Source organism: Chiloscyllium punctatum, chromosome 48 (genome assembly GCF_047496795.1).
Source record: "Chiloscyllium punctatum isolate Juve2018m chromosome 48, sChiPun1.3, whole genome shotgun sequence".
Lineage (NCBI taxonomy): Eukaryota > Metazoa > Chordata > Chondrichthyes > Orectolobiformes > Hemiscylliidae > Chiloscyllium > Chiloscyllium punctatum.
Window position 1 is genome coordinate 44,010,307 of NC_092786.1, and position 27,166 is coordinate 44,037,472.

Sequence of the window (27,166 nt, forward strand, 5' to 3'; positions counted from 1 at the left end):
GAATAAACATCCTTTTAATTGGGGGAATGTCCAGGCATAGAGTTCTGACTGGTGTGATTTCTCCTTCTGTAGTGGGATGAGAAGAAAGCCAACTTTTAAGGTTTAAGGCAGCTCTTTGTGAAGGAGAAAAGACATCTTAAAACAGATTACGTTGATTTTGCAGCACAGGCCTTCATGCTCCTCATTCATTCAATTTATTTCATCTGACCCGATCAACATATTCCCATTGACAGCCAGAGGATGCTAATGAATATGGAAAGAAACTAAAGATAATATGAGGATTAATGTTTTTTGCACAGCCAGTTGTTAGGGTCTGGAGTGCAGCATCTGAAAGAGTGGTCGAGGAAGATTTAAGGAAGTTCTCAAATGGTCATTAAATTATTATTTGTGGTGAAAAGAACTGCGTGGCTGCGATGAAAAGACCAGGGGTTTGGATTATTGAGTTGCTCTCACTGAGAACAGACACAATGGAGTGAATGGCCTCCTCTGCTGTAATCCTTTTGTGATTCTGTTATGTCCTTCTATTTGTTTTTTCCATATTATGCTTTTTATCAAAATGTCTGACCAACCCGCAATTGATTGCAGATTTTCCTGCAGGAATTACTGGGCAATTGTTAAGTAGAAGTTGTAGTGTGACACTACACTTCATATCACTGGATTTAGCATAGACTGGGAAATTTAATCCTGACCCAATAGATCTGGGTGGCTTCTTAATGTTAATTGCTGACTGAGCCATTGGGACAGCTTACTCAGTTTCCTGAAGGAAACTAAATGTTAAAAATGTGTGAACTATTTTACACAGTAAAATGTTTAATAGATTAGAGAAGTGCAAACTGTGCAAATGATGAATAAGTCATGTTTTGTCATGACCTGAAGACATTCCAAAGTGTGTTAGTGTGTGCTACATTAGTTTTGAAGTGTAGTTACTGTTGCAATGTGGGAAACATGACAGCCAATTTGTCCAACAAACTCCCACATACAGCAATGTCACTTATCAGATTATCTGTCCATAATATTGTGTGAAAAGGAGATAATTAAGGCTAAACCATCATTTAAGATATTTGAAATATTTTGAGTTATACTTCTCTGTATAAAATGACGTTGAGAAGAACTTCTTCATCCAGTGATAAATAAACACAACTCTTTCATTTTTTTCCACTTCCCCTGAAGTATCTAAACAGATACTCAGATTTTGTTTCCAATATTCGTATATATTATTTATTCCCAATAGAACTTCAATTCAGCAGAAGCACCAATCTGTAATTAATGACATATTATGAATAATTGAGGCTGGATTAACTATGTAAAATATACAGCATGATTGGGTACGGATTGGCCAGGCAACATTTCTTTAAAAAATGTCTACTTATGGCATCCCAATCTGACTTTGTCCTATTTGCCAGCATTTGGCCAATGTCCCTCTAAAATTTTAACTATTCATATGTTCATCTGGATGCCTTTTAAATGTTGTAATTGTGACAGTTTAACAATGTAATTGTGCCCCTTTAACAAGGCTATTTTGTCTTTTTTTTCAAGAGGGGTTGTAAAGGCAGAGGTGCCAAAATGGATAACAGAAACTGCCTAAAAAAACCAATTGTACAATGAAAGAGCAGAGGCCAGTTCTGCCAGTTTAGGTTTTTCTAGTTTGGTTTTAGTTTTAGCAGGCAGTCAGAAACTGCTGGTAGCAGAGAAGCTGTTACTGTGAAGAAAGATTCCATGCTTTGACAGATGTTTCTTGCCTGACTCTTCTCTCTGCAATCTCTCCGGAGATTTTAAGAACCTGAGTTTGAATTTACCATTTGCCAAGGGGTGTGTTTTTGGGATGTTGCGTGTATTGGAACAGCTCCTTCATTTAAGTTGTGATTTCAAATTGGTTGGGTTTCCACATGGTGAAGTTATTCTCAATTCTGTTCATGTTTCAACAGTAAATTCTGTTTTGCTTAAAGCTGAGTGGTTTGACCAGCTTCATCACTCCTGAAATATCCACTTTACATCTGCCTTTAAAATAAGAAAAGTTAGAGTCTGGGCTACCTTCTTATCGGGTTTTAGGGTAGTCTGACCTGATCCATAATCAATTGTACCTTCCTCCATCACATCATCATTCCATAGTCTGACTACCCTCCGCATGGAAAAGCTACCCCTTGGGTCATTTTAAAATCTTTCCCCTCTCACTTTAAACCTATTCCGTCTCTTCACATATCCATGCCCCTTATGATTTCACAAACATCTGCTTGTTTACTTTTTTTTAAAAAAGTGTTGTTTCTCAGTTACCAAGTATCAGCAGGATTTTCATTGTTGAGAACACTGTGGGTTTTTGAGAAAAAAACTCAACCTTGAGAAAATTCAATAGTCTGAATTGACTGTGTGGTCCTGAAAAGCCATCAATGTCACAGCCTCTCTAGGAAACAGAGATTGTACTTATGGTAGATTAGATTAGAACAAGAATGAGAACTCTGGATGTCTATCAAGCTTCTTTAAGAATATGTATATTTATCCCATCATTGACGTGTTCCTTTTCCCTCTCAGCTAACATCTGATCCTTCCCTGATATAAAGAGTCTGTCCATGGAAAAGGAAAAATCAAGCAGTTTTATATATAATTTTCAAAATTCCTTTCTGAAATCAGTCAATTTAATACCTTTTTGGTTGTGTTACTTTATATCGGATCAACTGCATTCTCTTGGAATACATTCCAAAAAAGAATACCAGAAAATATCACATTTTTGGGTTTGGATGATCAGTTGCTGAGATGATGGCTGAGTGCAGTATTTCAGATGCAGTTTGCAGCCCAGGTGTCTTGAGTATTTGCTGACCTTGTTTAACGTTGAACAGGAGTAGGCCATTCAACCCTTCAAGCTTATCCTGTCAGTTAATTGGGTATCACTGATCTGTGCTTTTCAGATTTGTGATGCAGTCCTGCCTAATCATAATTTTAAAGTTGTTTTTTTATAGAATCCCTACAGTGTAGAAAGAGACCATTGAGTCCACAAGAACCCTCTGAAGAGCATACTACCCAGACCCCGACCGTGGCCGTGGTGCCCCATTATAGTTCCATCAACTCAAAATTTCAGACCAGTATCTCTGAGGTTGTGCTTTGATGTCTGTAGTTTCTGTCTGTGCTCTGTGGCATCATAAACATGCTGTATCTGTTATGCTGAAGAGCTTGAATACATTTTGCTTCAAGGCCCCATATAACTGTAATGTACAGGTTGATCATCAAGCGACCAACAAAGCAAAGGATGTTGCTACTGGAGATTTGAAGATTTTGGTTTGAGGTTTACCGTTTTCTTGGGAGACTAAGTGTAGTACAGTCAGATACTGAACAGTGTTCTTTTAGCTCTCTTCCAATACAATACCTCCGTGCCAGCAGTGTGACCTAGAATTATCCTCAGAAATTCACCCTCTGTTGCAATGCTATAGTAGTTTCCCATCCTCCACACCAATTTTATTGCACTGTAGGCATCCCCTACTTGGAGCTGGGTTGTGCTGCTCAAACTCATCTCAGCAAGAAGCATTACAGCCAACTGATTAAAAATGCTTCAGCCTGTCAGCCTGGACCAAAGGTCCCATAGGAGAGCGGCAAGTGTCTTGCACACTGTCACTTCATTTTTGTATGGAATATTTGCTAGATTCAATCCACTGTGTACTTTAGTTTAACATATGTTTTGAAAAGGTCTGGTACAATATTGTAAAACAGGCCTTCTGTTAAAATGTTAATAACATTTGTCATAATTCTATTCTAGATGGAGCAAATAAAAAGGGCAAATAAACTCTTCACAAGTGATTGCATATTCCTAAGAAAAACCCTTCTTATTCCAGTCATATCTGACAAAGGGTTACTATTTAATGGACTGAACTCATTGGAATCTCCTGAGAATGAATCATACACTTTGTGTGAAGAAAGGCCACTGAATATAGAAGAAGAAAGCTCGACATCTCCGAGTCCAGAGGATATTGAAAATAGACCCATTCACCCTGAGGAACTGTCTGCCAAAGACTTCTTGCAGAGACTGGACTTGCAGATTAAACTGTCAACGCAAGCAGCTACTAAGACAATACAGGAGGATGATAATGGGTAATTATAATTCTATATAACAGCAGAGTTTATATGAGCAAATAGACTTGCAGATAATATTTTTATTGTCATTTTTATGATTATGGTGCATCACATAAACCTGTTGGTGTGGGATGATATGTGAGCTCTGCCTGAAGCTAGTCCCTTGGCTCATTGCCTGTTGATGTTTCATCCTGTGCTGCTTTCTTGGCAGCTTTTACCATTGGTAATTTCCCATGGTCTTCCATGCTCGGGCAGAATGTAGAGGCTGCTCTCAAGTCCACCTCAGCTGGAACAGGAATCAAACCCACACTTTGGTGTTATTCTATCCAACTGAGCAAAGCAGACCACAGTCAATATTAGAAATAAGCAATAATACTTGGCATACTTACAATAATATTATTTAGCAAATATCCAATGCCCCTGACTGAAAGAGGAATATACTTGTGTCAGAGGCAGCTCAGAAGAAGTTCACTAGATTGTTACCGGAGCTGAGGCGTTTGTCGTAAGAAGACGGATTGAATAGTTTAGGCCAATAATCTCTGGCATTTAGAAGAATGAGAGGAGATCTAATTGAGATATCTAAGATAGTAAAGTAGATGTAGAAAGGATATTTCCTTGTGCAGCAACCTAGAAAGAGAGGTCATAGTTTAAGGATATGGGGTAGCATTTCTTGAATATCTATTGTATAATTATTAATTGTATTTAAGTAATGTGTTGACTAATCTTTAGACAAATTTTGGGCTGTGGAGGTGAGCATATTATTGCTTGGGATCTAAATCAGATAGATGGTAGGTAAAGCACCTCTTGCTGTGCCTTTATAATTTGCCTCTACTTTTCTGTCTGAGACCTTGTTACCCATCACCGCATTGTGGACATTTTCATCTTCCTTACACAAACCATCCGTATTGCACGAGTGGGAATCCCTTGTATTAAATTACTGTTAATGTTTTGTGCAGTGTCCCTTCTGATTTGCTGAAACTAAAGCTTGTTTATATGAAACATCTAAAGTAGGCTCAATAACCATCCTCATCTATATTTATCGGCAGCACGGTGGCTCAGTGGTTAGCATTGCTGCCTCACAGCAGCAGGGTCCTAGGTTCAATTCCAACCTTGGGCGACTGTCTGTGTGGAGTATACACATTCTCCCTGTGTCTTTGTGGGCTTCTTCCAAGTGCTCCGGTTTCCTCCCACAGTCCAAAGATGTGCAAGTCAGGTGAATTGGCCATGGTAAATTGCCATAGTGTTAGGTGCGTTATTCAGAGGGAAATGGGACTGGGGGGATTATTCTTTGGAGGGTCAGTGTGGACTTGTTGGGCCGAAGGGCCAGCTTCCACACTGTAGGGAATCCAATGTAATCTATGTTTAGCTGTCGACCTGAGTTAAAACTGGTTAATTTTATGCAGGATTCTTGAAGCTTAACAGCACAAAGAGAGTTTCATCCATCAGCCTGACAGTTCTCCAAACTCAAAGGAATGTGTAATAAGTTGATATGCCAGCCAGATTTGGGACAGTAATTCATATTATACTTTCTCCCCATTTTACAAAGATGATGAAAAAAGATTGCCTTGAGTCTCCTTTTTAACTGTAAGTTAATTCTGCATCACCTTGCATTTATCGCTCTGAAGACAAGACTTTGTAGGTTTTTGCACAATTCTAATTTTTCCTAGCACACAAATGTCAGCTGAAAGTTATATCTTTCAGGCTCAAGTTGAGGCTCCCCATTTCCTCGGAGGAAGGGAGACTGCTGCTTGTTTAATTTTCCTCTTTGCTGTGCACAGCTGAGGTCATAATTCAATGTGAGAGAAGGTTGTAAGTGGGCATGTGTGACAAATGGTGGATTGGAGCCGAAGCTGCTCAAGACCTTTCAAAGTCAGCAAGTTAACTCTTTGGCTCTTTTAGCAAATGCAAGTAAAATGTTATTCTTTCTTGTCCAGTTTAAAACACTATCTGTATCCCAAGTCTTCAGAGAGAGCAACGATAATGCTCTTAAGTTTCCTCCATCACGACCAAGCATCTTTTCAAACTTCTCTCTATTCCCACCTGCAATATGTGGAAAGCATGTGGACTTCTTTCTCACCAAGATTGAAACCATTTATGCATGGGTTTTTGCCAGGAGATCTGGTTTCCTCCCTGTGTCCAAAGATGTGCAGGTTAGGTAGGTTGGCCATACTCAATTGCCCCGTGGTGTTTAAGGTTGTGTAGGTGAGGTGGATTAATCATTGGAAATGTGGGGTATGGGGATAGGGTGGGGGTGGTGCAGTTTGGATAGGATGCTCTTCCGAGGTCTGGTGCAGACTTGATGGACAGGAAGACCTCTGACTGCACTGTAGGGATTCTATGATTCTACTCCCCCCTGATCCAACCAAACTAAATGTCTCTCTGCTTGAACTCTTCTTTACAAAATCAAAATACATTGGCTGCAGGAAATCTGAAATCAGAGCAGATTAAGCAGTATCTGTGAAAAGAAAAATGGAGTTAATGTTTCAGACAGAGCATGACATTGGTGCACGGTAAGTTGTTTTAACATTTGGAAAGGCAAAGCCTGATTAGGGATAGTTAGCATGGCTTTGTGTGTGAGAAATTGTCTCTCTTGTCTCTGTAACTTGACTGAGTTTTTTTTTGAAGAGATGACAAGATTGATTAAGGGAGACCGGTAGATATTGTCTATATAGACTTCAACAAAACATTCGACAAGGTTCCATATGGTAGGCTTGTTAAGTAAGGACAGTCACATGGGATCCGGGGGAGTTAGCCAGTTGGCTTGAAGGTAAGAGATAGAGGGTCATGGTCGAGGATTGCTTTTTGGACTGGAGGCCTGTGACCAACGGTGTACCCTAAAGATTGGTGCTGAATCTAATGCTTTTCATCAATTATATAAATGATTTGAATGTTAATATAGAAGGCATGATTAGTAAGTTTTGCAGATGGCACCACAATAAGTGCTGTAGTGAACAGTGAAGATGATTATCATAGAATACAGTAGGACCTTGATCAGATGAGCCAGTGGGCTGTGGTTTTGGCAGATGGAGTTTAATTTAGATAAATCTGAGGCGTTGCATTTTGGTAAAGCAAACCAAGGCAGGACTTGGAGTTAAAGGTGGGGCTCTGGGGCATGTTGCTGAACAAAAAGACCTAGGCGTGCAAGTGCATCGTTCCTTGAAAATAGAGTCGCATGTAGCCAGGATGGTGAAAACAGTGTTTGGCACTCTTGACTTCATTGATCAGAGCATTGAATACAGGAGTTAGGACATAATGATGCTGCTTTACAGGACATTGGTGAGGCCACTTACAGAATACTGTGTACAGTTCTGGTCGCCCTTCTATACAATGCATGTTGTTAAACCTGAGAGGGTGCAGAAAAGATTTACAAGGATGCTGCCAAGACTGGAGGTTTGAGCTATAGGGAGAGGCTGAATAGGCTGAGGCTTTTTCCTTTGAGCATCGGAGGCTGAGGGTGACTTTATAGAGCTTTATAAGATGATGAGGGGCGTGGTTAGGATGAATAGCCAATGTGTTTTTCACAGAATGGGAGAATCCAAAACTAGAGAGCATAAGTTTAAGGTGAGAGGGGAAAGATTTAAAAAGGATGTGAAGGGTTACTTTTTCATGGCAGAGAGTGGTGCATGTCTGGAATGAGCTGTCAGTGGAAGTGGTGGAGGTGGGTACGATTGTAATATTTAAGTCATCTGTATGGGTATATGAATAGGAACTATTTAGATGGATTTGGGCCAAATGCTGGCCAATGGGATTGGGTCAAATTGGGATGTCTGGTTAACACGAATGAGTGGACTAAAAGATCAGTATGACTCTATGATAAGCGTTGAAATTTCTGCTGCCTGATTTTTGACTGAGTGCAATGTAAAGATTCATTCAGAAAATTCCATGTGGATTCATAGAATCGCACAGTGTTGGAAACATTCGGCCTGACAAGTCCACACTGACCCTCAGAAGAATATCCCACTCAGATCCATTCCCCTACTCTGTTACTCTATATCTCCCATGGCTAATGCACCTAACCTACACGTCTCTGAACACTACAGGCAATTTAGCATGGCCAGTTCACCTAACCTGCACATCTTTGGACTGCGTGAGGAAACCAGAGCACCCGGAGGAAACCCACACAGACACTGGGAGAATATGCAAACTCCATGCAGACAATCACCCAGGACAGGAATATACACATTTGCATTTTATTTGCCCATTAATTACAGAGATCTTTTGTTTTTTCTTACTAAGTAGAAGAGCTTCAGGCCTGGGCTTCTTTGTTTCTGAGAGAGCTGCCAGTGAGTGTAATGGATAGGTGCCAAAGAATAGAGACAGTGAGCCAGATCCTTCCACCATGTGACTTGCATAGTGTTAAGGACCAGACCAGACCACCTAGAGTATATTATGAAGATGGCCTCAGCCCCAACTTCTATATTATTTAAAAAGGCAAGTGTAACACGCTCTGTTCAAGATATAATTCGAGTGGTCCACTGTGTATCTTCAATTGAAACACATCTTATTGTTACAATACATTTAAAATATAATAAGAATTGGCATAACCTTTTACTCTTGGAATACTTGAGATAATGTGTTATTTAGCCACTAATCATCAACTGCCCCAATATAGGTAGATTCCCATAAACACATTCTTGTTCTCATGTGCTGATTCTGTCCATTCCAGGAAGAAACACCCAAAGGAACAGTCTGCCTGTTTTCTTTTTTAAGAGAAAGCCTGGCTGTCTAAGAATTTGCTCCAGCAGCAGAGAACTCAAGGCTTTTAGCTCCAGCAGCCAGCACAAATCAGCAACTTACTGAAAGCAAAACTGAAGTCCTTTTGGGTCTATGAGCCTGACACCGCCCATTCATGATTCTTTTGTCTGTCTTGTAATAAAACATCCAGGGAGAACTCAAAGCTGTTGATCAGCAGCCTGTCTGATGGAGACATTTCAGCACCACTGTGACGATATTCCTCCCAGAGAAACAGGGCACATCTCTTAAAGGCACAGTATGGTCACAATACACTCAGTTTGTTGGTAGTCAATCCTTAGTAAGTTCACTGTTTAACTGTTCACAGTGTGAACTGTTTAACAGCATGCAGTCGGGCACTGAGTTTCATTTGCAACCTGATTTGAAATTGTCTCCCAGTAATTCAGTCTATCCTGTTCTTGAGCAGAAGGAAAGCTCAGTGGTTAGATCTATCCTGCTGTCCTGCCTACTGTAATGTAGTGGGATCAATATCATATTGCTGTGGAGAAGTGGCACTGAGATGTGATTCAGATCAGCTGTAGTCTTTGGAGGTTGGAAAGCAACAAAAATAGAAACATTACAGGAAACATTATTAAAGACATTGGACATGAGCTTTTTATTACATTCCACATATTGCATGACAATAATAAATGGGAATGTGTATGGGTCGTCTTTATTCTTTTGTCCTTGGTTCATTTAATATTCTTTTGTTCTGACATATATTCATTTCATAGTCTACCTACTCCATTTTCTAGCTTTCATCAATTTTCACCTTGCATATCATGCACGGGGTTTCATTACCACTTTTCTCATCCTTGCTGTGCAATGTGCTTCATATTGACTTTGAAGTCCCACGCCATATTTGCAAAATAATACCATTATGTCACTAATGTTCATGTGCCCCATCTCTAAGATGGGAATCTATTGCTTTGATGTGCAGCCAAGAAGCTAGTGCTTTTCATCAGTTTCAAACCCTGTTGAGCTGAAATGTTGCACCTCTCCCTGAATGAGTCATGTTTATTTTTCCTGAATTATCATCTTACTTGGTTACAGGACTACTATTTACATTTCAACCTATTGAAGCATCAATTTTAACCTTCAGTGTGCTGCCTCTGTGGCATATTTAGTTAGTAAAAACAAAATTAGTTTGTGGACCCATTCAGTATTCAGAATCAGCAGGGTGATATTTTGTTCACTTGTGAGATTGTAAATTTTGCAGCAAGGTTTTCTGTTGTGATAATTCAGGTTGCGAATGTGAAAGTTACCAATGTGAAAGGAGCTTAGATTTTAGATTAGAGTAAGTATAACATGTACTTAAAGCATGAAATATTCTGTTCCTTTACACCTTTCTGAAGTTACGTTGCAAGGAATGGACACAGAAACATTATTAATGAATGGCTTTAATGCCAGTTCTAGCCTCTTTGAATTTTGCATTCGTATCTACTTTGCTGCTTTGATGTATATGGAACTCCCGTGATAATATGTAGTCACCACTTTCTACACAACTGAGAGCTGCATCAGGCATTCCAGAATCACTTTCTTTAGCAGTATGGATTTAATGTTAGATGGTACAGCTATCTTAGTCATTACGACACTAGTACTGTGCCTCCCACTGGAGTACAAATGGCTCAGAGCACACTTTGCAAAGTAAAGCTGACAGATGCCCTGCTCCTACATAATGAATGTTGTGAATTATAGCAATGTTTTTCTTTTTGAACAATGACTTGCATTTTTTTGGTATCTTTTAAGTAAAGAGCAAAGTCTGAAGGCACTTCATAGGCTTAATTTAGAAAAAAAAGGCCAAAGCACAGAAAGACCTAGTTAGAGATGTGATAATCTAAGATTTTGAGGGTCTTGAATGCAGGTGGAAGTGAGGATGGCTGAAGTTTAGGAGGGTGAAATCATGGCTGTTGGATTCAGATTGAAGAGCGATGGTGAAACACTACAGGCCAGACCACTGGAACAGAGAATTTGTCTTGAGTGAATGGAGGAATTTCCAAGTACTCTGGGCCGAGGCCATGAAATATTGCAAACACAAGAGAGAATATTTAATTTATTTGTTGGGAAAGTTATGGATACAACCGGTTGGGCAAAGGTTACATCTTACTCTATTATCTTACTTACAGTGTGGAAACAGGCCCTTCAGCCCAACAAGTCCACACTGCCCCGCCGAAGCGCAACCCACCCATACCCCTACATCTACCCCTTACCTAACACTACGGGCAATTTAGCATGGCCAATCCACCTGACCTGCACATCTTTGGACTGTGGGAGGAAACCGGAGCACCCGGAGGAAACCCACACAGACACGGGGAGAATGTGCAAACTCCACACAGTCAGACGCCTGAGGCGGGAATTGAACCCAGGTCTCTGGCGCTGTGAGGCAGCAGTGCTAACCACTGTGCCACCGTGCCAGCAAGGCATTGGAGAATATTCTTGCCAACTGTGCCAGAGAGGTTCGGGAAATTGGAGGCCATTATGACAGCATCCAAGTGAGTCATTTTGAATTTTGGTGAAGGCTGTCTTCTCATTGTGTAGATGTGAAAGGCTTATTGTAGGGATTTGAGCATGGAGTTGAAGAAAAGATTAAACTTTTTAAAACTTCATTCAGATGGAAAGCCGAGTTCTTGTTCATTCCGTTAATATTTTATTGATGACGTATTTCTGTTTTGAAAGAAAACCAGACGTAAATTTCCTGGTAGAAAAAATGGAGGTTTTGTTTAAAACTGTTGTCAAAGTCTGAAGCCTTTGCTCCCATCTTTAAAGCTTCTAGTTTTTTAAAAATAAAATTGCATCGATATTCTTACACACTTATTATTCAGCTGCTCAATTAAAACCTTATCACAAACTTGTTGAGATTAATTTTTTTCTACTCTTTTTTTGGGAAAATCTGTAATACTGATCACATGGATTGTTTTAAATACATGAAAAACATTAATTTCAGAAACAAACCTTTCCATGAAAAACAAAGACCGTCTTTGTGCTTCAATGTAGTTGAGTAGTTACAGATTTTGTGGAGGTTTGCTTTTGCAGGAACACAAAAACAAAATGTAAGTGGCACCATTTTCTCAGAGATCTGTAAACGAAGCTTTTTGTGCTCCCAATTAGTTTCTTCATCAGCAAATTGGGATCCAAAAAGCTGATTATCTGATCTTCGCTATGTTAGGGAGTCCCTACTGGGAGGATAGCCTTTCAAAATGTATTTTTATTTTGTAGTGTCTGAATATAACTGTTGGATGTAAAAAGGAGCACAGTCCATCTGGTTCACCATCTACTAGCCTGCTTGTTGCATTCTCAAAGAAAGCCAGTGAAATAAAGACTTGACCTTCATTAACCCATCCAGCAGTCTTTTATGATTTTATTTCTATTCAAGTGCTCTGTGGCATTTTTCATAACTTTAGCCAGTACAAACATTCTCTGGAGTGTGGTTTCCTGTGTTTCCCACCATTTTTGTAACCGTAGGATAAACGTTTGCCTTTCTTCAGTCACCTGTAATGACCATATTTGGAGGAGTTATGCTGCAGTGCTCTGTTTTCTCTCTCGCTCCTGGACTGTCTTGGGCTATGCTGCTTTTTGTACAGCCCATGAGGTCTGATTACATTAATTTGCAAAACTGCTGAGCAACCTTACCAGTAGGAATGCAAATACTGTCATAGCTTCCTTCTGCAGTATCCTGTAATTCACTTTCCTATCAACCAAGTTGACTTTTTCTTTGAGTTGGAAAGAGGCAAAAGGAATGTATTAAAGTCATAGAGTCATACAGCACAGAAACACACCCTTTGGCCCAACTCCTCCATGCCGACTAGGTTTCCTACACACGTCATTCAGTTCTGGCCAGGACTATTTAGTAGTTAACTCAATCAGGGCCCTAACAGCAAAATTTGTGCTTATGTGAAGTGTTAACTTTTCCAAAACGTGACAAGGCCCTGAGGAGTATTGAACAGAGACACCAGGGGGTGCAGGTGCATAGTTCCTTGAAAGTGATTTTACAGGTAGAGAGGATGGTGAAGGTGGCATTTGGTATGCTTGCCTTCATCAATCAGAGCGTAGAGTACAGGAGTCGGGATGTCATGTTACAGCTATTCAAGACACTGGTGAGGCTACGTTTGGAGTACTGTGTACAATTCTGGTTGCCCAGCTATAGAAAGGATGACCTATAGTCCTTTTTATCTCCATTTATCTCCAGTATCCCTTTAAACCTTTCCCATCCATATACCTATCCAAATGTCTTTTAAATGTTGTAATTGTATCCACCTCTACCACTTTCTCTGGCAGTTCATTCCTAATATGCACCACACATTCTGTGAAAACATTGCCCTTGGGTCCTTTTTAAATCTTTCTCCTCTCATCTTAAACCTCTGCCTTCTGGTTTTGGACTCTCCTACCCTCGGGAAACAACCTTGGCTATTCAACTTCTCTATGCCCCTCATGATTTTATAAATCTCTATAAATTAACCCCCCCACCCCACCCCCGAGTGAGTCCCTCCTTATACTCTTGGTAACATCCTTGTAAATCTATTTTGCACACTTCCAGTTTAATAACGTCCTTCCTACAGCTGAGCAACCAGAATTGTACATAGTACTCCAAACGTAACCTCACCAGTGTCTTGAATAGCTGTAACATGACGTCCCAACTCCTGTACTCTACGCTCTGATTGATGAAGGCAAGCATACCAAATGCCACCTTCACCATCCTGTCTACCTGTAAAACCACTTTCAAGGAACTATGCCCCTGCACCCTCTAGTGTCTCTGTTCAACACTCCTCAGGCCATGTCATGTTTTGGAAAAGTTAAAACTCTTCATATAAGCACAAATTTTGCTGTTAGGGCCCTGGTAGAGTTAACTACTAAATAGTCCTGGCCACAACTGAATGACGTGTGGGAGTCTCACTAATTTCAGGAATGGGAGGGAATTTCCATTTGATTTGTATGTTTGATGTAAGAGTTTAAATCTATTAATATGGAAAAATCATGCACCATCTATGGCAGAAAGGAGCTTGCTGGATTGTGCATTGTAAACTTTATCGCAGATTTTATTTTAGTCTTTCAAGATGCCAGAGTTAAACTTTGAGCATCAGCATATATTAAAATTAATACTTGCATTCAATTTGTTTCTATTTATTTTACTGATGGATAGTGTAAACAAATGTAAATTAGAGAGCATGGGATACGAGTCAGTGTTTATGCCACTTGTTGCATTGTTTCATTAGGCATCCTACTGCTGTTGAGACACCTGGTCAACCAATTTGATACAGCATATCAATGTTTCCTTTCATTGCTATGGCACCAGAAATGGAGATTAGATTAGATTAGATTCCCTACAGTGTGGAAACAGGCCCTTCGGCCCAACAAGTCCACACTGACCCACCAAAGAGTAACCCACCCAGATTTGTACGCTTTTCACTGTACTCCTGTATCACTGTGCTCATGTATCCCTGTACTTGAGTACATGTGACAATAAAACCTACATTTAATTCTAATTTTGTACATTGTCTGTTCCTAGTGTCAAATGGTTCTGGTGTTTTTCCTTGCAACTAACTAATGGTTTGTGTGGAGCTAGAAGTGGAAGAGAGCCCCACTTGCCACCTTGATGAATCAAAAATTAATCCCACTGTTTAAAACCGCCATGCTGGGAATGCATAGTTGCTTGAACAAAGGGAATCGTGAACCTTTTGTCAGATTGATTTTCAGTTTGCCACGTTTTTTTTATTCCTAGCAAGAATGAGCATGCTGCTAAATTAAATGAGAGCTGTGGGTATAAAAGGCTTGGAAGCTAAACTGGCTATTAACATGCATGTCTTTTAGAGAGCTTTATCTGGTGCGACTTTTAAAACATTTTTCTTGGAAATTGAAATGCTTCAGGGAGAAAGTGATTTAATGTTGTTTCCAGGAGGCACTTCATTATGGGATTTGCCAACTACTGTGTATATATGGATGGCAATGGTGGCTCAATGGCTAGCAGTGCTGCCTCACAGCACCATAGACCCGTGTTCAATGCCAGCATCAGACGGAGTTTGCACATTCTTCCAGTGTTTGCGTGGATTTTCTCCAGCTGCTCCGGTTTCCTCCCACACTCCAAAGATGTACAGGTTAGGTGAATTGGCCATGCCAAATTGTCCATAGTGTTCAGGGATGTGTAGGTTAGTGCATTGGCCAGGGGTAAATATAGGATAATTGGATCGGGGAATAGGTCTAGGTGGGTTACTCTTTGAAGGGTTGGTGTGAATTTGTTGGGCTGAAGGGCCTGTTTCCACACTGTAGGGATTCTATGATTCTCTGAACATAATTTTCATTATTTTTATCGCATCTCCTTTTCCTAATAACATAAGATCTTCTTAGGTCTGTTCAGTTTACTTGGAGTTGGAGGAATGACATCTTCATGTTTTGAGTCTCTTTTTCCCATATGTATAACTTTGTTCCGCCGTACAACTCTGAGAACTGTGTTCCTCCAACAAGGTTAAATATCACATAACACCAGGTTAAACCTGTTGGACGATAGCCTGGTTTGAGTGATTTTTAATTCTGTCCAGTCCAATCCAACACCGGCTCCTCTACATCATTCCTCCAACTATTTAGGTCTAAGGTCTGGACTTCCTTCCTCTTTAAGACATTTCCTAAATCCACTTCCTTTGGTCATCCTGGTTACAGATGTTTCAGTAAGATTAGGGAGGGTGGTAAAAAAGGAGGGGGGGTGGCATTGCTAATTAGAAATGGTATAACGGCTGCAGAAAGGAAGTTTGAGGGGGATCTGCCTCTGGAGGTAGTATGGGCTGAAGTCAGAAATAGGAAAGGTGCAGTCACCTTGTTGGGTGTTTATTATAGGCCCCCCAATAGCAGCAGAGATGTGGAGAAACAGATTGGGAAACAGATTTTGGAAAGGTGCAGAAGCCACAGGGTCGTAGTCATGGGCGACTTCAACTTCCCAAATATTGATTGGAAGCTCTTTAGATCAAGTAGATTGGATGGGGCGGTGTTTGTGCAGTGTGTCCAGGAAGCTTTTCTAACGCAGTATGTAGATTGTCCAACCAGAGGGGAGGCCATATTGGATTTGGTACTCGGTAATGAACCGGGACAAGTGGTGGGCTTGTTAGTGGGTGAACATTTTGGTGATGGCGACCACAATTCTGTGACTTTCACCTTGGTTATGGAGAGAGATAGGTGCGCACAACAAGGAAGTTTTTACAATTGGGGGAAGGGAAATTACGATGCTGTAAGACAGGATTTGAGGAGCATACGTTGGGAGCATAGGCTGTCAGGGAAGGATGTGGTGGAAATGTGGGACTTTTTCAAGGAGCAGATGCGACGTGTCCTTGATATGTATGTACCGATCAGGCAGGAAATAAATGGTCGTGTGAGGGAGCCTTGGTTGACGAGGGAGGTTGAATGTCTAGTAAAGAGGAAGAAGGAGGCTTACATAAGGTTGAGGAAACAAGGTTCAGACAGAGCAGTGGAGGGATACAGGATAGCCAGAAGGGACCTGAAGAAAGGGATTAGGAGAGCTAAGAGAGGGCATGAAAAATCCCTGGCGGATAGGATCAAGGATAACCCCAAGGCATTCTATGCGTATGTGAGAAACCTGAGAATGACGAGAACGAGGGTAGGTCCGATCAAGGACAGTGGTGGGAGACTGTGTATTGAGTCGGAAGAGATAGGAGAGGTCTTGAACAAGTACTTCTCTTCAGTATTTACGAACGAGAGGGACCGTATTGTTGAAGAGGAGAGTGTGAAACGGACTGATAAGCTAGAAGAGATACCTGTTAGGAAGGAAGATGTGTTGGACATTTTGAACAACTTGAGGATAGACAAGTCCCCCGGGCCTGACGGGATATATCCTAGGATTATGTGGGAAGCAAGAGAGGAAATTGCAGTACCGTTGGCAATGATCTTCTCGTCTTCACTGGCAACCGGGGTGGTACCAGGGGACTGGAGAGTAGCGAATGTTGTGCCCCTGTTCAAAAAAGGGAATAGGGATAACCCCGGGAATTACAGGCCAGTTAGTCTTACTTCTGTGGTAGGCAAAGTAATGGAAAGGGTACTGAAGGATAGGATTTACGAGTATCTGGAAAGACACTGCTTGATTAGGGACAGCCAGCACGGATTTGTGAAGGGTAGGTCTTGCCTTACAAGTCTTATTGAATTCTTCGAGGAGGTGACCAAGCATGTGGATGAGGGTAGAGCAGTGGATGTAGTGTACATGGATTTTAGTAAGGCATTTGATAAGGTTCCCCATGGTAGGCTTATGCGGAAAGTCAGGAGGCATGGGATAGAGGGAAATTTGGCCAATTGGATAGAAAACTGGCTAACCGGTCGAAGTCAGAGAGTGGTGGTAGATGGTAAATATTCAGCATGGAGTCCAGTTACAAGTGGAGTTCCGCAGGGATCAGTTCTGGGTCCTCTGCTGTTTGTAATTTTTATTAATGACTTAGAGGAGGGAGTCGAAGGGTGGGTCAGTAAATTTGCAGATGATACAAAGATAGGTGGAGTTGTGGACAGTGAGGAGGGCTGTTGTCGGCTGCAGAGGGACTTCGATATGATGCAGAGCTGGGCTGAGGAGTGGCAGATGGAGTTCAACCCTGCCAAGTGTGAGGTTGTCCATTTTGGAAGAACAAATAAGAATGCGGAATACAGGGTTAATGGTAGGGTTCTTGGTCAGGTGGAGGAACAGAGGGATCTTGGGGTCTATGTACATAGATCTTTGAAGGTTGCCACTCAGGTGGATAGAGTTTGTAAGAAGGCCTATGGAGTATTATCGTTCATTAGCAGAGGGATTGAATTCAAGAGTCGTGAGGTGATGTTGCAGCTGTACAGGACTTTGGTTAGGCCACATTTGGAGTACTGTGTGCAGTTCTGGTCGCCTCACTTTAGGAAAGATGTGGAAGCTTTGGAGAGGGTGCAGAGAAGATTTACCAGGATGTTGCCTGGAATGGAGAGTAGGTCGTACGAGGATGGGTTGAGAGTTCTCGGCCTTTTCTCGTTGGAACGGCGAAGGATGAGGGGTGACTTGATCGAGGTTTATAAGATGATCAGAGGAATAGATAGAGTAGACAGTCAGAAACTTTTTCCCCGGGTACAACAGAGTGTTACAAGGGGACATAAATTTAAGGTGAAGGGTGGAAGGTATAGGGGAGATGTCAGGGGTGGGTTCTTTACCCAGAGAGTGGTGGGGGCATGGAATGCGCTGCCCGAGGGAGTGGTAGAGTCAGATTCATTGGCGACCTTTAAGCGGCATTTGGATAGGTACATGGATGGGTGCTTAATCTAGGATAGAAGTTCGGCACAACATCGTGGGCCGAAGGGCCTGTTCTGTGCTGTATTGTTCTATGTTCTATGTTCTATCTGTCCCAATGTCTCCTCCTTTGGCCCCCTGTCACATTTTGGTGGATTAGGCCCCTGTGAAGCACTTTAAAATGGTTTACTGCATTAAGGAAGTGAATAACAGACTGACTTGGTAAAACTTTTTCAAGGAAGTGAAAATCATCTCCTCCCTAAAGGAGGTGAGAAGACAAACAGTTTCTCTCTAGGGCTTTCCCAATCTTGGTTCCTCCCCAACTATGTGCTGGATGAAAAAGTTAATTGGGTTTTTTAATCAACCTGTTCAGAAATGCTGCAAAACACCTCTGGCCCTTTTGCCATGGGCACCTCTTTGATTCTTCAGCAATTCATGCATTTACGTGGTCATTTAGGGGCCTCTGCTGACAATCATCCCAGAGACCTGTCTTAGTGGGAGACAAACTGTGGATCTGTGGTTGATGGGTGGGAATGAGTAGGTTGATCTCCTATATGTTGAAAGGTAGTAGCAATTATTACCCAGAATGAGACTGGACCTTTCCTTCATTCTGTATAAATCCCAATAATATCCTAATGTTTGTGGACTTAAAGATATTAATTTGCTCACAAAGTAAGAGACTGCACTGCCATTGTATGTTTGCTTGTGTTGTTACATGTCAGAACGAAGGGCTATTTATCACTTTATAGTTTTTCACCATACTTGGGGAGTACTGCCCTTCAAGTGACTGCGTAATCATTAGCTTTTTTTAATGGTGAGAGGTGCCTTTGGTCCTTTGTGAGCAATGACTAATTACCATTACCAAGGATATTTTTTACACAAACAGCCCTTGCAAATTCAAATTCACCCATGCTTTATCAAGACAGTGAGTAGCATCCCTACATCTGAACCAGAATCTCTGACTTCGAGTCTCACTTCAGTACTTGATAACCAATAAAAGGATGTGTTCATAATATAACCAAACATGTTGATTATCAACCTGCAAATCCTCCATTATGAGTGAGTTTTGAGAAGATTTGTAGCTCAGGTTGAGGTTCCGGATATAAGTATGCTAGCTGAACTGGAAGGTTTGTTTTCAGACATTTCGTCACCATACTAGGTAACATCATCATTGAAGCACCAGTGTTATGTATCACTTTCTATTTTTATGTTTAGGTCTCCTTGGGTGATGTCATTTTCTGTTCTTTTTCTCAGGGGGAGGTAGATGGGGTCCAATTCAATGTGTTTATTAATAGAGTTCCAGTTGGAATGCCATGTTTCTAGGAATTCTCGTGCGTACTTCTATTTGGCTTGTCTGAGGATGGGTGTGTTGCCCCAGTCGAAATGGTGTCCTTCTTCATCTGTATGTAAGGATACTAGTGAGAGTGGGGCCATGTCTTTTTGTGACTAGTTGATGTTCATGGACCAACCCAATGACATCACCAACTCAAGGAAACCTAAACACAAAATAGAAAGTGGGACATAACACCAGTGCTTCACTGGAGGCTCACTGATGATGTTACCCAGTCTGGTGACGAAGCGTCTGAAAATGACTCTTCCAGCTCACTGAGCAAATGTACATCCAGAATCTTCCATTATGTCCCAGGAAGAAAAAATGGGGAGTCTGCTTGTTCACCATGCTGGCTATAGCTTCTGGTTCAATTTAGTAACCTGTTCCAGGAGGGACAAGGTACTGGTGCACACATCTGGTGTGTGTTCATTGATTAATCTTGATTATTTCCAACCAGAACTATTTATATACCAGAATTGATCCATTACATATGAGAGAATAATATAGGCCCACCAGTGAGGTTACACAGGCAATCACGCTTCTGGCCTGTTAGAACGTGCTAGCACAATGTGCTAGAACAAAAAAGTTTTCACATTTTGAAAGTATTGAACCATATTTTAATTGGTTTGTTAATTTAGTGTTTGTTTCTCATTTTCTTTATTCTATCATGAGTGATTGCACTTCTATTCATGATCATTCTCAAAATTTCTACAGCTTCGACAAATGCTGTTTCCAAGAGTCTGCAAAAGACGTTTATTACAACTGCATTTTCCCCCTCTCTAGCTTAATCCAATTTAATCTGTTGTTTTCTTCCTACTCATTGTCCATCCTATCTTCAATGTCAAAATCATTGTAGTAATCCAAATTCTTAATTGTAGCAGATTAAATGTCTAAAGAAGTGGTCCTTTTTACATTTGAATATTGTATGATTACTGTCGTGTTTTCATGGCCTGATGAGTAGAATTTTCTATTCTATACTCATACCAAGTTAGCAGTAAAAGTGTTGACTGTAGAAATTTCGGCCTCCTTTCAGTCTAGGCTCTGTGCAGTGTTTCCCATGATTCATGACTTAAATTGGGGACTTAAGGGAAAAGGCAGAGCGAACCACATTTTCTCTGGATAGTGTCCTCGCTAGTTACACAAAGAATAAAAATTACCACAATTTTCATCTGTGAACTGTAGCTATCTGTCACTTGGTATGAATCTTTAATTCTGTAACTTATAAAGAATTTTTACTGAGTATCATTGTGGTTCATGTTGCCGATTAGCTTGCTTGGTAATGCCCTCACGTTTGTGTCAGGAATGTGTAGCTGCAAGCTCACTTGGTAGACTTGAGTGCATAAGCTCAGCTGAGGAAGTGCTGCATTGTTGGACATATCCTTTCCGATCAGACATCTAATTCCATGGCACTATTTGAAGAATGGGATGTTCTCCCATTAATTGAATGCCAGTTCTTTCTCAAACAATAAATGAAGAACAAATGATATGGTCATTGTATTCATGTACAGTTTTAGTTTATTGTTGCATTTGTCTAAGCAGCTGTATCTGAAATGTACAGAACCAAAGAGTCATTTTGAACTCAAAATGTTGCCCCTATTTCTGTCTCCATGGATACGATCAAACTTATTTTAAAATTTACTCATAGAATGTGGCTGGGCCAGCATTTGTTACTAATTCCTGGTCTCCCTCGAAGGCGGTAGTGAGCTGCCTACCTGAATGCTGAAGTCCACATGCTGTAGGTAGGTCCACGATGTCATTAAGGAGGGAATTCCAGGATCTTGATCCAACGACAGTGAAGGAGTGGCATTATATTTCCAAGTCAGGATGATGACTTGCTTGGTGGGAAATGTGCAAGTGATAATGTTCCATGTATCTGCTGCCCTTGTCCTCGATGGTCATGGTTGTGGGTTTGGAAAGTGCTGTTTAAGGAGCTTTGGTGAATTTCTGCAGTGTATCTTGTAGATGGGAAGTGCTGTTGCTACTAAGCGTAGAGGCGTGGAGGGAGTGAATGTTTGCCAATGTGGTACAGTTGAAGTGAGCTGCTTTGGCCTGGATGGTGTCAAACTTCTTGTGTTATTGGAGCTGCACACACCCAGGCAATAAGAGAGTATTGCATCATACTCCTGACTTGTGCCATGTAGATGGTGAACAGGCTCTGGGGAGTCAAGAGGTGAGTTACTCGCTGCAGGACTGCTAACCTCTGACTTGCGTTTGTAGCTATTGCTGTTATGTGATGAGTAGAGTTCAGTTTCTGATCGGTGGTAACCTTCAGGATGTTAACTGTGGGGGATTCATTGATGATTACATCACTGAATGTCAGGGAATAATGGTCGGATTCCCTCTGTTTTAGCCACTGCCCAGGATTCGTATAGCACAATGTCACTTCCCACTTGCCAGGTCAAGTCTGGATATTGTGCAGACCATTAACTGCTTCAGTTGCTGAGACCAGAAAGTAATTCTGATCAGTAAAATAAAGACAGCTTTTCCGAGAAAATTTGCAACTTAAGGTAAATTAACTTGGCCAGCTTACTGGGGGCGTTAATTGCCGAATGTTTACAAGTTTTATGATACAAAAGCAGATGATAGGTCATTAGTAGGTTGAGTTGAGTTGTGGAAAAGAGAAGACATTCCAGCAGAAGTGCATTTTCTTTGTATGTGGAAGTCTCCAGGCTAAAAGTGTTGGAACAAAGGATCTAGGCCATCAGAGATAAGTCTTAACGTGATTCTCAGCAATCCAAAGAACTGCTTAGAAAAGGGCAATTTGAGTAAGAATTTAAGGAGTTCAGTTAGGAGTTACTGTAAAGGATTTTTATATTTAGTCATGGGATGTGAGCATTGCAGGCTAAGCTAGTACTTATTGCCCAGAAGGCAGTTAAGAGTAAACCACATTGGCGTGAGTCTGTGGTCACATGGACTAGGTGAGAATGACAGGTTTCAATCTCTAAAGGACTTCAGTGAACCAGCTGGTTTTTAATGATAATTAATAGTGGTCACATGTTTGCCATGAGCCTGGCTTTTGATTCCAGATCTTTACTAAATTCAAATTTTGTCATCTCCATGGTCTGATTCAAGCCCATGTCTCCAAAATTTTAATATTCTGAATAACCAGTGACGTTACCACTATGCAACCACATCCTCTAAAATTGGTTGGAAAAATATTGAATTTGTGTCATTTAATCTAGATTTTTCTTTCTTTTGCATTATAAGCTTGTGTCCTTGTGTTAAAAGAACATTGGCTGTCCCATGTGAATATGTTCAGTGACTGACCACCCAGTAGTCAAACTGCAAAAATAAGACTTATTAACTTCTTATAAAGCTTTTATCAATCCATTTTCACTCTGGGATCCAGCCTGACCACTACTTTGGGGTCATGACAATCAGATATTTGAAGAGAAATACAAAAATAAAAGATTATTTTTAAGATTTTAAAGAGAACAACTTATGAATCTCTGTAAGGTAATAATTAAATCTTTTACTTTCAACAGAACCGGTGATGCAGCATACAAAGATTATTCCTATGCAGAATCCTCCTACCAGAGTCATCATTGATTACAGACCAGAATCCAGACTGACTGGACGGCCAGTGATAACAATGTTGTTCCACGTAGTTGTCAGAGTTGGAGACTTTGGCTTCTGAGGCACATACTGTGTGGTCTGTAGGTTTCTGGGGGAGGGGGAAAGTCGCTTTACCTTTTGCTTCAATCTATGCGGCGGATTATATACCTTAGCAGGGCACTGGAATATGGTAAAAGGGAAAGGCAGGATTTTAACTTGAACATTTTCAGTGTGCAGTGTGAGCTGCTGTTAATTTTGTGTTACCTTGTGCTTTCTCTCCCCCTTTTTCTATACTACAACAACAAAATTTCTGTTGGTTTGCAGTGTGTGCTTATTTGCTGCAGTCCTGATCCAGAAGACCTACTGTGATACGGGATTGAAATTAGGTGTAAAGCAATTGCAACTCTGTTGTCCCTTCTACATCTTGCATGAGTTAACTGTTGTGCTTTCCTACTGTTAGGCACTCGAGTGGGTTTGGGCAGGGGTGAGTATAATTGCTTGGAGACTCAGCTCTGCAGAAGTTAATTAAATTCAAACTAAATGTGACCTTGGCTTATGATTTTGTGCAAAATGAGACTGGAGAGTAATCGCACATTTATCGAATTGCCCAGAAGTCCTAGTCACGTATGATTATGCAGTAGTTTTATACATAATAACTGAGATGAAGAGGTCACTTGTTCATAATCTCCAAATTAAAGCCAAAGGCAATTTAGAGTACCTTTCATTCTAAGCAACAGTCTCAATTTAGGGTGAAGATAGTGGGGTAATTGCAGGATTTCATCCTTTTAAAAAGTGTAACAACATCATGTTTATGAAGCAGAACCTAATATGCAGGGACAGGAACATTTAGCATTTGCCTTCAAGGTGATCAGTCTAAACGCAACTGAAAGCGTTTCATCAATACAGCTAACTTATTGCACAGTTAAGGTATTGCATGGGCAAAATCATACAGTCATAGAACCGAACTACCGTCTATTAGAGGGGAGTTGTGGCTATTTTGAATATGGAACTGGCTGATTGAGTAAAGGAAATTTATGTTAATGGTAGAGAGTTGTTAGGGGTAAATAATTAGTCTTACCATTGCAGTGGTGAGAGTGATATGATTTCACGTTGTTGTTATGTATCACCATTTCAGTATTTTGTGAGCAATGCAGCTATTTGCTTGAATTCTACAAAGTGGCTGCTATTTTTGATCACTCTAATCCACAAAACTGAATGTTAAACTGGTGTAGACTGATTCTAATGTCTCCCCAGAAAATCAGGTTTCCCACAATCTTCAGGCTCTGATTGACAAGTACAGTACGCTGTACCCCATTCTTCCTTCTGTTTCTATGCTCATGCGTTTGTTTTTAATTACTGAAAATAAGTTTGTTGCACTGATTCAGGAACTATTCTTCTTTTGAGGTGAGGAGGAAGGAAAACACATGTTTTTCTTTGTTCCTGTGTGCTGGCCTAGCTTTAGACTGTATCACCAAAGCTGTGACCACAGCTTGGCGCCAGGTGAATATATTATGTTGGAACAGAAAGAAACTGAACAGCACATCTTACATTTCAATTAACCAGCTCCTTGAGCACCTGAGCACTTAATCCTAATGCAGATACATTATTTTTTAAATAAAACCAGTTGGATTCTGCAGCCATTAAAATGGTGGTGCTGACTAGTTTTATATATTATGATGTCTGAACTGGAGAGGTGTATTAAACAGTGTAAGCCACACTTTCTCAAACTTAGTAATATCTGTTCAGAATCTGATTGTACCAAAGAGATTGAGTGCAGTTCTTTCCCTGCAGGAGATTGTGGCAATGTGCCTAACCCTGTACGTTCTTCAATTAAGACTAGCCAGGTATTTATGATCAATTACTCAGTGATTCCTTAATTTAGAGTTACACCTTATAAATTGATTTAAAACCACAATACCTTTTTAAAGCTCTTCGACATAAGTTTTTATTATTTCTTTTTTCCTGATTCTTCTAATTTCTAGTTGCCTTTTTTAAAACTAGTGCAACTAGTTGGTGCTTGTTTTATAAGATAACGTACTTCTGACAGTCAACAACAAAAAGTCAGATTTTGCATGCTCTTCCCATTATCAGCATAATTGTTGAGATGCTGTGATAGAGCGCACACCACCAAAAAAGATTGTCATGACATCACCTCGAAATCCAGGTTTACTTCTCTTAGCCGCAGTCTGCATTTGACTTAATTTTCCTTGTTTTATTTTGACAGCAGTCTGTCTTTTATAAAAAAAAACAGTTACTGTAATAAGTGCTAAGAAAATGGAGAAATATTCAGGTCTTGGATTTCAAACAAAGCAGTAGCTGCACAATAGGAACCAGTTTTAAGGATAGTCAATCTGCAGAGCTGGGTGGTTGTCATCAAGCTGTGAACAACTGTGGATGTTTGCTAAGGTCCCTTCACACCCAATTTGTTCACTGTGATTGATTGAACATTTTGAGTGGTGGAGCTGTTTGCTGTGCTCTTCCCTACGTGAGATTTTCAGTCACTGCTGAATGCAGAGTGGGAGACATTACTCAGCTGTGACAAGGATCTGCCTTGAATGCATTCAGACAGATCCTTGCAGTGGTAATTTCAGTTCAGAATATTTGTTTTGTATCGCTTATACCTAAATATTAGAAAATATTTTGATGATGGTTCGAACGTTAAAATGGAAAAACAGTACATCTATTGTGAGAGGAATATCCAGAGTACTTCAGTTTGCTTTGCCTTTTATATATCAAACAATTAACCTAGCGATATCTATTTCACTGCTGTGAGCCATAAAAGGGAGGCAATTTATCTTTCAGGCAATTTTAAGTATAGTTAATGGGGATTGTCTAAAATGCTTAATCGAAAATAGAAGCAAAAAGAAAACCCATAGATGCTGGAAGTCAAGTTAAAACAAAACATTTTAGAGATATACAAGTGGATGATCATCTGAGGGAGTGAAGTTAACATTTCATTGGGGTTATTAATCAGCAACAGGAGGTCTATCGAGTACTTATTGATTTGTGTTATTGTTTTTTCATGTAGTAGCATTGCACATCAAAACTATTGTTTGCCACAAGTATTTTTTTTTCCTTTATTTTCAGGTATTTAAATGTATAACATTTTTGCTGTGTGCTTTCAGTTATGATCAATCCTATTTTACTTCTCCAAATCATCTTTTTTATTTATAAAGATGCTGTTAAGGAAATATTATAGGTATCCAATTGCTGGACAAATCTTCAAGATTTTTAAAATTCAGTATTAAAATGTCATTTTAACCAATAATTTTATCTGAAAATGATCTTTGTCCAAAAATTTCCATGATTTTTAACAATATAATGCCACAATATTGTAGATTACTGATGGTTATTTTAAACTTTGTCTCAAGAGCACAATCTTTCTTACAATCATGTTATAAAATTGAAGAATTCACAACATACTTCCCTGGATTCTTAAATATTAATTTCTCCAAGTCTCAGCCTCTCCTCTTTTTAATCAGGCATCCACAAAAGAAATGTTTGATTTTCACCATAATACATTTTCGACTCCAGAGTTAACATCCATGCAGATTGTGAAAAAAAATTGTTTGATCATCTGAAAATCTGCACTGTTGCAAACCAAACTGGTTTAGAACTGTAATGATCTTCACATTTGCTTATGTTCAATTTTGAGTGAGGATATATGGATAAGAAATCCAAAATGCCTTTTATTTTTGTGAAAATGTGCTATTAAAACCGTATTAATTAATTTTTATTTTTATTGCCTTCTCTTTCTGTTCATAAATTGACTGAAGGTTGTCTTGCTTCCAAAACTATATTGAACAAAAATGATTTGGAAGAATACAGTTAGGGATGATGATTCTAAACATGTGGAGATCTGTGACTTCATTCTGAAGAGTCAAGTGGAAAAACTGATGCAGTGAACTTTTAGCGCATGAATTGTTTGTGTTTCAATAGTGTGGCCTTAGTTTCTTTAAATGTACTGGCATTGAACAGTTGTTCTCTGGTTAATACTTCATTTGACAATCTGCAATAAATGGATTTTGTTAAACTTCAGTCTGATGTGGTGTGTTCCTTATATTTTTAGTTAGATACTAAAACATACCATTAATTTTTAAGACAAATGTGTTGAATTTTTGTTAGCTTTTGAGGAAGTACATCGACCATTTCTAAAAACATTGAATGGCTGTGCCGTTTTGTGTGAAAGGGATATGAATGCATATTTTAAAGAAAATCTGTTGACTAACTTTAATTTATTAGTATATTTAAAGGCTAAAATTGAGTTC

General features: G+C 40.0%; 1 protein-coding gene across 1 annotated transcript in view; it reads left to right on the top strand.

The window, feature by feature from the left end:
- The window catches only part of lysmd2 (LysM, putative peptidoglycan-binding, domain containing 2), a 70,633-nt gene extending 43,697 nt beyond the window's left edge, over positions 1 to 26,936 (top strand). Inside the window, exons 3-4 of the mRNA XM_072565087.1 lie at positions 3,743 to 4,074; positions 22,829 to 26,936. Coding sequence (XP_072421188.1) covers positions 3,743 to 4,074; positions 22,829 to 22,892 — 396 coding nt within the window. The 3' untranslated portion in view covers positions 22,893 to 26,936. The remainder of the gene's footprint in view (positions 1 to 3,742; positions 4,075 to 22,828) is intronic.
- The last annotated feature ends 230 nt before the right edge of the window (positions 26,937 to 27,166 follow it).